The following is a 12990-nucleotide window of genomic DNA, read 5'->3' as shown; positions in this document are numbered from 1 at the left end:
GTTGGACAGAAATAATATGGAGGATGTACAGTAAATTCAGGGAAGTCTCATATGTAAGAAATAAGAAAGATGTTGCAGAGTAATATAGGCAGGAATGTATTTTGCTGCAGGGAATGTGGTCTAAATCTTAAGGGCGTATCATGGCTTCAAGACTGTATCCAACTCCTGGTTGGGGAGCTTTAATTGGCTACAAATCTTTACCTTTCTTGGATATCAGCAGCAACTCTAAATATTTGGAAAAGTCATCCCGGTCTGTTTACTTTTTCCCTTGAGAAACAGTCATTTGAGTCTTGAATTAGACACAGTCTATTAACCAAAATGCTAACCAGTGTTGAAAAGCCTTGCGTTGAAAAGCCAAAGAAGTTTAACTTGCATGGACTAATGTTTATGCTTTCCCTGAAAGTAATTTCTGGCATAACTTAGACCCAATAAAACTTGTCCTAAATAAATATCTCAGTAGAATTCTATACCACTTTTTGTTAAGAAACTGTATGCTTAGCAAATCTAGATCCGATTGACTGATATGCCATGTCTTTGAATGTCATGTGAAATTTTTTGGTGTATGTTTACTCTTAGGTAGAATCAAGTAGAAAATAATCAAGTAGAAAATACATGCAGAATAATGTTTCCAGTCTCACTTGACTGGGATATGGCAATTAATGCACATGGGCTTTTTAGGAAGGAGAAACAAGGAGGAAAAGAGGAGAAGCAGCCTGTTATGAGACAGAGCAGTGGGAATGCATGGTGCTGTGCTCTTGAACAGGGGTGAGCCAGTTCTATTTATAGGTTAGGATTAATGGACCAACTGAGGTGTGTGGTAATGTAGTGGTGTGTCTTACAGACTGCCTGATTAGGAAGAGGAGAGGCTGTTCAGAGGACTCGCAAGATGAAACCTTTAGATTGTAGGCCATGACTTTTCCTGAAGACCTACTACTGCCGGAAATGCAACATAGTAAGGCACAAGCAATTCAGGAGGTTTCTGAAGTTTGTTGATTACATGGACAATAGATGAGTTAGTGGCAGGAGGTGCTCTGCTGAACCTGATACTTTCCTGTGAGGAATTACTAGTCAGGAGCTTGAAAGCCGGTGATAGCCTTGATTGCTGTTACCATGAGATAGAGGAACTGAGGATTCTGAGAGGAGGGAAGAGACAAAAGCAGGATCACAATCCTGGGATTGTCTCTGTGCAGGTCCCTCTTGGAAGAATATACCAGAGAACTGGTTGATTTTTAGAGGAGTGTATCTTCCATCAGTAGGATCAAACCATTTCCAATGTGCAAAATCTTGAGCAAAAATGACAGAAGACTTGCCTGGATGAAGAACAAGCTCCTGACAAAGCTTCGACAGAAGAAAAAATAAAAGTGCAGGAGGTAGAAGCAGGAACAGGTGACTAGGGTGGGTGTCCAGGTGACCATTCAGGGATGTAGTTAGTGTAGCCAAAGCCTGTCTGGAGATTAATCTGTTGAGGAGCTGAAAGGGTGACAGGGAAGTTTCTTCAAATGAGTATCAGCAGCAAAAGGAAATCCAAGGAAACTGTGGACCCTGTGCTTTATGTCACCAAATCACTTGAAAAAAGGACTTAAAAAAAGTCTTGTTTCTGGGTGCTTTCTTCTTCAGTCTTTACTGAAGATGTTCAAAACCTCACTGGTGATGTCCTTGAGTATCCATCTCTTGATTTTGCTTTGAACTCTAGATAGGATTAGACAGTCTCTGCATGTCATGTCCAGTCTCAATATCATTTCATGTGATCGTATGATAAAAATCTATGAAGTCCAAACTTAAGTTTTATCTCTCTTATTCACTAGCAAATGTAATGACTGATTTTGAGCCTTGTGAAGAGATTTACACATGTGAACACTGATAACCCATTTTTTGGCATAGAAACAATGAAAAATACAGTCATACTGAGATTTCTTTAGAAATCAAGCCAATTAGAAAATTAAATGCACTTCTCTTTGTCAGGTCAACCATCTAATTAATGAGGGAAAAGAATGTTCATTATGCTTTGTAACATCAATTAGATAGACAGTGAGAAATATTTGTCTTAATTTTATGAAAAGTCATTCTATTCACATTAGTTACAGTCGCTCTCAGTTATAGATCCATTACAACAAGAGCATGGTTTACATAAAATGTCTGTGGCTAAAATGTAAAAATATGTTTCTAATCTAATGAGTTTGTTGGAGAGTGCTGACTTAACTGTCGTTCTTTTTAATGCTGCTACTGATTGCAGATTTCTGGTTATTGGAGCAGTGATAACTGCAAGACATCTAGAAAATTATTGTCCAAGGGAGGCAGCCATGTAGATGTTTGTTGCTGTTTTTATTTTAATGAGTATATTTACAATGGCCATATGATTGGTGTACATTTTTTTTTTGTGCCCTGTCCCAGCTAGAACTCTTCTTAATTATGACTGTACTGCTTTCTATAGTCTGTCTTGAGAAATACTTGCAAATACTTGGCATGTGATGGATAGCAGGTGAACAAACTTTAATATTCACATTTTGTTTCTGTCATCTTTTCAATGATATTCTTTCGTTTTTCATATATTTCATAAAAAGGCTGGTAAAAATGTCTGTTCTTCAAATCCTGCTTCAAGGATTTCTTCTGGAATGTTACCTGCATCTGATGCTTTTTCTCTTTTAAACTGTAGCAAATGTAGAGGATTACTGAATATAGGGAATTTTTTCTTAAAATAGTCACTGTAAGTATCTGATACTTTACTTCCTACATTTCTTCATAAACTGTGATGTTCAATAAGCATCTGAGATATTTATGGTTAATGTCTTAAAGATAAGTGATCATGTATACAGAACGTGCCATTTAAAGAATATGGCGAGTGCTGTGCATGCTCATTCTCATTTGAAATAGATATGACCTAAATGTTTGTTGCTATTGGTATATTTACTAATTCAGTAATGGTCATGCATTATGATTCCAAAAGGCTGATAGCTTCTATTTGGATTCCTTCTTAGTTTCAGGTACCAAGTTTTTTAAAATTGGTTCATATGTAATTGATACAAGGCAGTGGCTATTCCATTAATGTTTCTGAGCATCTGTTACACAGAAAAAATGTATAAATGAAGCCACGAAGATTGAACTTAATATACCAGAATTTTCCTCATCTACATTCTAATTCCAGTTGCCAGCTAATTGCTGAAAAAGAAGTAAATTTATTGTAATGGACGTAAAAGAAATGGGAAAAGCAAGCAAAATATTATTGCATGAGTACATACATTTCTTGTATTCATGTTTTCTCTCCAGAAGAATGCTCCCTCCATTCAAAGGAACTAATACATCTTATTATTTCTTAATTCACTCATATAATGTTACATCGAAGGTCATGACTCTCAGAGGTGCAAAATATCCGAATCCCAAGACTATGATTAAGTAACATTGATGTAGTAAAGCAGGATACACACTTCTTTTCTGATAACACTTCATTGATCATCACTAAGCATACTGATTTCTTAGTCAATTTGCCCTTTTAATAATTAACATGTGCTTAAAGTCATTTCATTTTTGAAAGCAGGGCAAGATTTAGTCTAATAGGAGAGGATATACTTCATTTTGCCATGGATTTACATAAAGTCATTGATATGACTTGTATGACTGTTTTAGTTCTGTTAAAAAGCTGCCTTCCTTGCAGTATAAATTTGAAGAGGTAATTCTTAATATTTTGCACTTATCACTTATGACAGAAAATGCATAAATATTTTGGATGTCATTTACAGTGTTGCTACTCATTGTGGTTTACTGACACCGTCCCATGATTTTCCATGAAGAATTGAAAAAAATGTAGTCGTACAAATAAAAGGAAGACATCAAACTGTAAATACCTCATTGGCAAGCCTTTTTGAAATACTGAAAAATGAAGCAAAATGGTTAATAGTGAATCATAGAATCACTAAGGTTGGAAAAGACCTAAAAGATCACCCAGTCCAACCGTTCACCTATTCCCAATAGCTCCTACTAAACCATGTCCCTCAACGCAACATCCAGTCTTTCCTTGAACACCCCCAGGGTCGGTGATTCCACCACCTCCCTGGGCAGTCCATTCCAGTGCCTGACCACCCTTTCTGAAAAGTAATACTTCCTCATGTCCAGCCTGAATCTCCCCTGGCGTAGCTTGAAACCATTCCCCCTGGTCCTATCACTAATGACACGAGAGAAGAGGCCGACCCCCAGCTCACTACAACCTCCCTTCAGGAAGTTATAGAGAGCAATAAGGTCTCCCCTGAGCCTCCTCTTCTCCAGGCTTTTACATTCCCAGCTCCTTCAGCCTCTCCTCATATGGCCTGTGTTCCAGACCCCTCACCAGCTTTGTTGCCCTGCTTTGAACACGTTCCAGGGCCTCAATATCTTTCTTGCAGTGAGGGGCCCAAAACTGGACACAGTACTTGAAATACTTTGTAAGACTCTTTGTATATTAGAACTAATGAAGAGGGGGGGTTTTATAGAAAAAAAAAAATTAGAGGGGAAAAAAAAAGGTTTGGGAAACAGATAATGCACCACAGTAGAAACTCAAGTTATTTCATATATATGTGTATCAACCTTGTTGTCCTTGCCTATCTGTAGTACCTGTTGGAGATGCTTGCAAATTTGCAAAGAAGGGGTATACTTAACAAAATATAGAGCAATTATAGTGAAATTAGTCCAGAAGATATCCAAATAGTTCTTTTTTTTCCTTAGGCAATGGCTCTCACATTCCATTTTCTAAAGCATTTCATTCAGAAATATTAACAGAAGTGTAAAGGTGTACATTTTAATTTTATTGGTGTCTGATGACTTGCTTATTCTACTTTGCTGATGACCTGATATAAGATCTGGAAGTATGTTCCAAAGTTGAGATCAGGCTTTGATCCAGCCACTGCTGACGGAGTAGACTGACAACCCCTGCTCTATTTTTAAAGTCTCCTGAGAACTGTCAGATGGCGTTTCATGAATTTCCATCAAATAACTGCTGTCATCATAAAGATCCATGTGTAGCGAACTGACTGCATTTACTAGGGGGAATTTGTGCACTTATTGAGGGAGGAAAGGCTTTTAAGTTTATAAAAAAAGAGGTTGAAAACAACTGGTTACAAGTACTGGAAGTGTGCTGAGAATCCAGCTGCTCACTACTACCACTGGTTTAAGGTTTGTCCTGGTGGCTGATTTTCATAATTTGCTTTCTGTTTTGTGATGACTTAGAACATGACAGTCGTGCCTAAGTACCCCTTTATTATGTGACAGGCAAACACTGTGTGATTTACCACATAGCGTTTGCCAGACAGGTTGTATAGAGATGTTAAAAGCAAAGAAAAGCCTATAATATATTTACATGACCTTCTCCTAATTCAACAGCTTAGCCATAATTTCTCTATTTTGGGACCGAAATATTTGTGTGGCGTGCATTTCTTGGAGATCCCAAAGAAATGTTAATTATATTGCAGCAAAGCTGTATAAACGTGGCAAGAATGAAAAATATCACATGGACTTTTTTGTTTCATAAACTTTGCTTGAGTGCTTGAGTTTAAGTACATTTTATTTCTAATATTAGTTTACATAGTAAGTAAATGATCACTTACTGGGAAATAGATTTTCAATTCTGTAAGTGAATATTATCAAAAAGTGTCCTAGCAGTTTGGCAAAATGTAACTGCTGTAACTTGTGAACAAAACTGAAAGTTCTGGAAACAGAAAACATCTGTTTTACTGATATGCTTGTGAGATAAAAAAGTGAATGACAGTGTGGAAAGTGTTTGAGAATTCTATTTTGAAGTACGCTTCTTCCACTTTTGAGGAAGCAAAGTTCTTCCTTTTTTTTCAATGTGTAACCTTTAAAATAAAAAAATGGAGAAGTATGCAAAGCATGCCATTGGAAATATAGATATAACATCTAAATGGATATTTGGCTAAAGCTAACACTAGCAGCAAAGGTGAAAAAACCCCAATATCGTATCATTAATTTTGAAACTGCGAATTGAACTCTGATAAGGACCATTAGAAAGTAATAACCATGAAAGATTATAAAATTAGACTGTGGCATGTGGAAAATTTTCCACTATAATGCATTTTATAATGCTGCAGTGTGAGCCTGTTTAACCAGTTAAACAGGATGAAGTCTTACCAGTTCTCTAAACCATTTAAGAACAATCCAGGTGCTCAGCAGAAGTACATTTCAGTTTATGGCATTCTTCGTAAGTCAGTGGCATGCAAACATTCAGACAAAGCTTTACAAGAACAGGCAATTATGAATGTACATCAGTAGATATGAGATTAATTTAAGAATCGTAACTATTTCTTAGATGTTGTCTGTCAAAATCTGACCTTATTAAAGCTTTAAGCCCTTAATTGTTTTCCACTAGAAGGGAAATTATGGAACTATTAAAGACTTAACCTTGAAGACTTTTAAGTGAAAAATATTTTTTATGTTTCTTCTTTGCTACATTTCATGTCAAATGCTTTGGTCTCTCTTTGTGCGTATGTGTATATACTATACATGAAAACTGAGTTGGACGCACTATTTTTTTTTCCCCCCAACTTCTTGAAGTCGTACGAAAACTGTTCAGAAGTGAAATATCTTTTAATCACCCTTGTACCTAGTGAATGTGGAAACAGCTGAGCAAAAAGCTTTTCTAAACCAGTGTCAACCCAGATACTGACCTCAGCTGTGGACTCTAACAAATATTCTAAAGCATGTTTGAGCGTACAGTAGACAAGCAAGATTACATAAAGATTATGGGATGTTAGAAATGCTGAGCTTTAAGAGACCTATATATTCCCTTATCAAAGAAAAGTCAGACCATACCCAGGTGACAGTACATCCACAGATGTTGATATAACCTGTTTTTTGAACAAACTTCTTTCCCTACCCAGGGTCAGTTTTAGCACTGATATCCTCATGCTTTTCTAATAACCAGCCTGTATCTTGCTACAGTCTTTTATACTAGTAATTCTATCTTGCACATGAGAAACATTGTCCATTTACATTTTAAGCAAGGTACTGTATAACCAGTCTGTGCAACCTGCTCTACTGTTTGACTGTGCTCGCATTCATATTTACTGATTATTTTTCTTTTAAGTGTGACTGTTGTCCTTATACCATATATGCTGATAACAGCCCCCAAAGCTGGCTTGGGTGAACAGTCCTGTTTTTCTTAGCTGCTCTTTTTATTAGTTAGTCCAAATAGTTGCACATGAAATTCTGGTTACCATGTCTTTTAAAAAACCCAAAATATTAGAATGGGAAAAGATTCAAGGAAAGGTCAGATGGGTGATTAGATGAGGAACAACTGTCTAGGCTAAGACTTTTCTGCCTGCGAAAGACAGGCTGTGTGTGACATGAAGATAATTTTCATCAACTATTGTGGTGCAGGAGCTTTCTGCTATTGAATGGAGCTAGTAGAAACTCCCCTCAAAACAAAAAGGAATTCAGTTTTTCTATAGCTGAGTTGAGAAGGTTGTCAACTTGAATTCTGTATAGAAGAAGGGGAAACTGAACAGGCAGAGTTCTGATGGAAGGACTAGCCACTTAATATTCATAAGCCATACTTGGGGCTGAAAAATTTCCTGTCCTGAAAATGATGGTATTCATCCACCTTGAATTTAGGAGGAAGTTTTTCCTGCAAAGGGTGGTGACGCACTGGAACAGGTTGCCCAAGGAGGTTGTGGGTGCCCCATCCCTGGAGGCGTTCAAGGCCAGGCTGGATGTGGCTCTGCATAGCCTGGTCTGGTGGTTGATGGCCCTGCCCGTGGCAGGGTGGCTGAAACTAGGTGATCACTGTGGTCCTTTTCCACCCAGGCCATTCTATGAATCCTAGGTAATTGCATAAAAATCATAAGCAGCATAATCTTGCCACCAGATTCCATTCCTTGAAGTTCTTGCCCCTAACAGGTGCAATGCAGTCTAGATTTTAGCAAAATTAAGTTGCTAACCTCTACCAAGTGTTACGTTCCAGCAAGCATTTGTGCGTTCCTCTATTGTAATTTCAGCCATGCCTCACTCCCCCTGCTTAAGATTCTTCTAATTTAGTCAAGTTCAGGAGAGTTGGAGGTGAGTTTTTTGTTGTTTATTTCGTTTCTTTTTTTTTTTCTTTTTGTGTGTGTGTGCATGTTTTATTTTTTTCTGGGAGAAGAAAATCCAGATTCATATCCTAGGGGCAGCACTCTTGTTCAAGTTCCAGCTTGAAAATAGCAAGAGTCTTTTGTCTCTCAAATAGAAGACTGAGATTATTTTTTAAAAGGGCCAAAGACTGTGCTTTCTATGTTGGATTTTTAGAAATGACAGAGAACCTATTTTTACAATAGCTACGCACTCTATCTTTTGCATTTTGGACTAAGTTCTGCAGAAAATGCAAGTGCTTGGAGACAACTTTGCAGTGAGACCATTGAACTTATGAAAGGAAGTGTTGGGCACTGATGAATTTTTCAACCCCATCTCCTGTAACAGTTGGAGCACTTTCAGCTCTGACTGTAATACCTTATTTGGTGAGAAGAACTCAGCAGTTTTAGAAGGCAGTTTCTGGTGAATTATATGTGCTCTCCAAGATCATTCCTGAAAACAGGGAATGAATGCAGTCCCATGGAGAAAGTATTCTCTAGCTAGTGCTCAAATGTTAATCAGCATGTTTGCTCACATCTGCCCTATGGTTTGTGATACAGTAAGGTGAATACGAGTAGGTTGTTTTCTATCAAGAGGGAAGATGGCTCTGCATTTTGATTGTGAGCAGTTTTTGCAATAGTGGTCTCTAGTCAGCAAGTGTAACAGTGTTGTGGTAGTCGGGGCTGTGAAGGGCATCAACTTGTTGTAGGATTGCTTTGAGACTTGTTTGCTTTTTTTTTTTTTTTTAAAAAAAACCCTTTTAAATAGTAATATACAATTCCTTATGGAAGAATATATGTTGTATATGGAGATACATCAAACAAAAATTTTCCATGGTTGTAGAGAGCATACTTTTGAGCAGTTCCACAGTAGCTTTGTCTTTGAGTTAGTGGTTCATGTGCTTGAAGATTTATATGCAGCTGTGAGTAAAATATAAGAAAAATATGCATACTTCTTTTGCTAAGCAGCTACTTACTGGAATTTACAGGTTTTAACAACAAAGCTGATTGTGTTTCTGCAGGTGTTTTTAGTGTCATGTCAATGTTATGAGTTCATTTTAGTACTGAGTATGGTAGAGAACAGTAAATCTGTTGTTGAATTAGTAGGTAACAAATGAAATGTTTTTCTAGCAAAATTTGAACGTTTTATACAAAAATGTAGATGTGCAAGCATGTGTTTAAGATGTTGATGGTTTTGTGCTACTTAATGCGACACAGAAGTTTGTTGCTGAATGCAGCTTCTATACCAACTTAAACATATTATCTGAGTGATTATAATTCTTAATTATTGGATATATATGCTACGTAAATAAAGAAGCAATTTCAGCAGCCATAAAAGTACCTTTATTCTCAAATCTAGAGTTAAAAAACTATTGAAATAAGCAGAAGCAAAGTCATGCCTGCAGTGCATCAATTCTTGATCACTGACTCATTTTGCCGCAAGTGAAGTCATTGATTTAATTAAAATCAATTTTATATGTTTTGGCTAATTACCACATGACAACACTCTAAATTTAAGTTTACCATTATTATAAAATCTGAGGAGAAAGGTGGCCTGAAACCTGAGATTAAATACTATCTGGTAATGAATCACTGAGCTGTGGCTCAATTAAAAAAATAAAGCTTTTTTTTTTTTTTTTTTTTTTTTACTAATTATGTGGATTGCATGCTTCTTAATGCATTGCTGTTGAAGTGCACCCTCAGTAAGTCTGCAGACGATACCAAGTTGGGAGGGAGTGTTGATCTGCATTACGGAGGGACCTGGATAGACTGGATCTATGGGCCAAGGTAAACTGTATGAGTTTCAATAGTGCCAAGTGCCAAGCCCTGCATTCTGATCACAACAACCCCAAGCAACCATACATTTGTGGGGAAGAATGGCTGGAGAACTGCCTGATGGAAAGGGACTTTGGTGTACTGTATAATCAATGGATATTAAGATGTTATAATCACAAAAAAGAAAGAACAAGAGAGTTAGGCAAAGTAGACTAAGATAACAAGAGAGAATAAATGGAGGGCTTACCCGTATGCTAGGCTCACCCACAAAAAACACCAGAAGAGGGAATCTCCAGACGAGATCCTTCCCCACTGGCAGTCAGCTTTTAAATAGGTCCAGGAGAGGTGCAGCCAGGCTCCACCCCTTCTGGCAGCACAGGTGAATTGCCTTCAGCTGTGCTCCTTTAGCTGACTCATGGCTCGCCTCAGGTGATCAATCAGAGGTTCAGGCCGTGACTCAGCAGTTCCCGTACAGTGTATTGATGGACAGTCAGCTGAATATGAGCCAGCAGTGTGCCCAGGTGTCCAAGTAGGCCAATGGCATCCTGGCCTGTATCAGGAAAGGTGTGGTGAGCAGGACTAGGGAGGTAATCCTGCCCCTGTACTCAGCACTGGTGACACCCCACCTTGAGTACTGTGTTCAGTTTTGGGCATCTCTGTACTGAAAGGTCATTGAGATGCTGGAGCAGGTTTAGAGAAGGGCAACAAGGCTTGTTAAGGGCTTGAAAAAATCTGAAATTTCAGTAGGTACTATGTATACACAGTGTGTGGAATGAAGAATACGTAAGCATAGTAGATGAGGACAAGTACAGTTACAGCTATGCGTAAGTCAGTTAGTGTTGCCATTGGAAAGTGCAAACCTCAATTTTATTCTAATCCTTAGTATTTATAAGTTCACACTTTAGTATTTTATTCTTTTCAGATTTGTGAAATATGTATCCTCTAAGGTTAATACAGGAACCAGCTGGTTAAAAATGATTTAAATGTTTTTATTTTAATCTTATATTATGTTCTGATTTTTCTCCAAAAATATATATACTTCTGATTCAACTTTGAAAAGTTCATTTAGAGAGAGAAGTAATGGTATATTATTTACTATGCTTTTTTTTCCAACTTATGGTGCTTATGAATGTTTTTTTTACTTCTAAATTTGTAAGTTGAGAATTTCTGAGAATTACAGAAATTGTTGGAGAAATAGCAGAGAAAAAGAAAATGAATTGTTTGGGAATTACTTAAATAATTCTTCTTACCTCCTAATTTACCACAGATGTTAGCTTTTTGATTTTTAATATATACAATTGATGAATTTCCATACATTACAGTTTAAAATGTCATTGACTAGTGTGCAAAGCTAATAAGGAGATGCTGTCAGTAGCTGCTGATTGGTTAGTCTTAAGTGTGATAGTTATCTGTGTTAGTAGTAGCAGTAAGCAGGCAATGAACTGTCACCTAAAAGAAAGCCACATAACTTTCCCACGTGTCAGGACCAACACAAGTGAAAAAACTACTTTTGAATTTTTATTTTAAAGGACACTTCACTTAATTCCTTTGGTGAAATTTATTTTGTCACTTCAACCTTTTATTCCAAGTGTTAGTAGTTGTTCTCTTGTCATAATATTTCAGTTGCATAATGGACTGGAAAAAGAAGTGCTGTTTTTAGAACATAATTGTTCAAGTGATCTCTTAGTTCGGGCGGCTGCTCTGTATCTGCTTTGACTATAATAATTGACACCAGTCATAGCATAGCTGGATAGGACACTCACGTATCATATTGCTCTTGTTTTGTCATCTTCCACCCCCTAAAAGATTTTTAAGGTAGTGTATTTTGGTGAACTCTTAAATATCTGTATAAAAATAATTTGTTTTACATGCTATTCTATGACTGGTCTTATTCTTGATTAGAGAACAGGCATTGGAAATTAAGGTGTATGTTTTATTTCTGTGTACACGTATGACACAGTTGAACACTAAAAATAATCTAACTCGACATGCTTATGTAAAGTTTAGTATCACATGTTAAGAGGTAAATAAGGGCATGTCACATTGTATGTAGGTGTCTTGAGCATAGTATTATGTACTAGTTTGTAAAAGTTTGGTGTAATTGCAAGAACTAAACAATCAGGATGTTGTACCTCACTTTTTCCACACTCATTCTCGAAATATGCCTGAAACATTTTCTTATGAAAGAGAAACTTATTCATTTCAGTAGTCGCATGAAAAACGGCACTTGGATCTTTGGCTGTACGAGGTTTCAAAACTAAATGAGACTTCTGAAGTTCAGTTTGTGCATCAGAGGACATGCTGTGGTAACTAAAGAAATGATTTTTTTTTTTTTTTTTTTTTTTGTGGCACTGCAGCTGGCCCTGTTAAGGGAACAGAACATTTCTCAAAATCCTGGAGATATGAGCTCCACAATACTTTGATGCTTTCTTGAATACAAATGTGTGCAACTGTATATACACATCAATATAATCTATATGTATGTACATTTAGCAGTTATATAAATATAATGCATTAAATTTCAAAGGGATTCTGTCTTCCAGTCCTTTGGCATGCATGTAGCTTTACTGTATGTAACTTCCAAATATTTACTTTTTTCCTTTCTTCTCTCTTGTGTTGTGACAGGATGACGAAGTAGTACTGCAGTGTGTTTCCAGTATTCATAAAGAACAAAGGAAGTTTTGCTTGGCAGCTGAGGGGCTTGGAAATCGCCTGTGCTTTTTGGAACCAACATCAGAAGCTAAAGTAAGAAGTAGATTCTCTCAGCTGATGTAATTGATCAATGACTGTTAACCCACTTATCCATTAGTATATTTAATTGCAGCTTCTTTAATGTGATGTTAGATGTACTCTTTGTATTCCTTTCTTTCTGTGACTGCAACACGAGGTTTTTTAGAGATTCTAAAAGTATTTTGAGGCATACTTATTTATTAACAGTCATAGCCAGTAGTCTTTAACTTAATTCTGTACCTGAAATGCTTTGTATTTTCAAGAGTATATCCTCAGTCTCTTATTAAGATTTAAGTTAATTAAAAGCTTCTTTTCTTTGTGGCCATAGTTTCAATTATCTTGTTCTCTCTCTATATATGTAAATATATAGTATATATACTGGACTACTTTCAGAAGCACT

General features: G+C 36.8%; 1 protein-coding gene across 5 annotated transcripts in view; it reads left to right on the top strand.

The window, feature by feature from the left end:
- Positions 1-12990, top strand: part of RYR3 (ryanodine receptor 3) — a 203729-nt gene that overhangs the window by 32659 nt on the left and 158080 nt on the right. For all 5 annotated transcript variants that reach the window (XM_048949520.1, XM_048949521.1, XM_048949522.1 and 2 more), the window contains exon 2: positions 12486-12605. In XM_048949520.1, coding sequence (XP_048805477.1) covers positions 12486-12605 — 120 coding nt within the window. The remainder of the gene's footprint in view (positions 1-12485; positions 12606-12990) is intronic.

The sequence above is a fragment of the Lagopus muta genome, chromosome 6 (genome assembly GCF_023343835.1).
Source record: "Lagopus muta isolate bLagMut1 chromosome 6, bLagMut1 primary, whole genome shotgun sequence".
Classification (NCBI taxonomy): domain Eukaryota; kingdom Metazoa; phylum Chordata; class Aves; order Galliformes; family Phasianidae; genus Lagopus; species Lagopus muta.
This window is presented reverse-complemented; position numbering and strand designations above follow the sequence as displayed.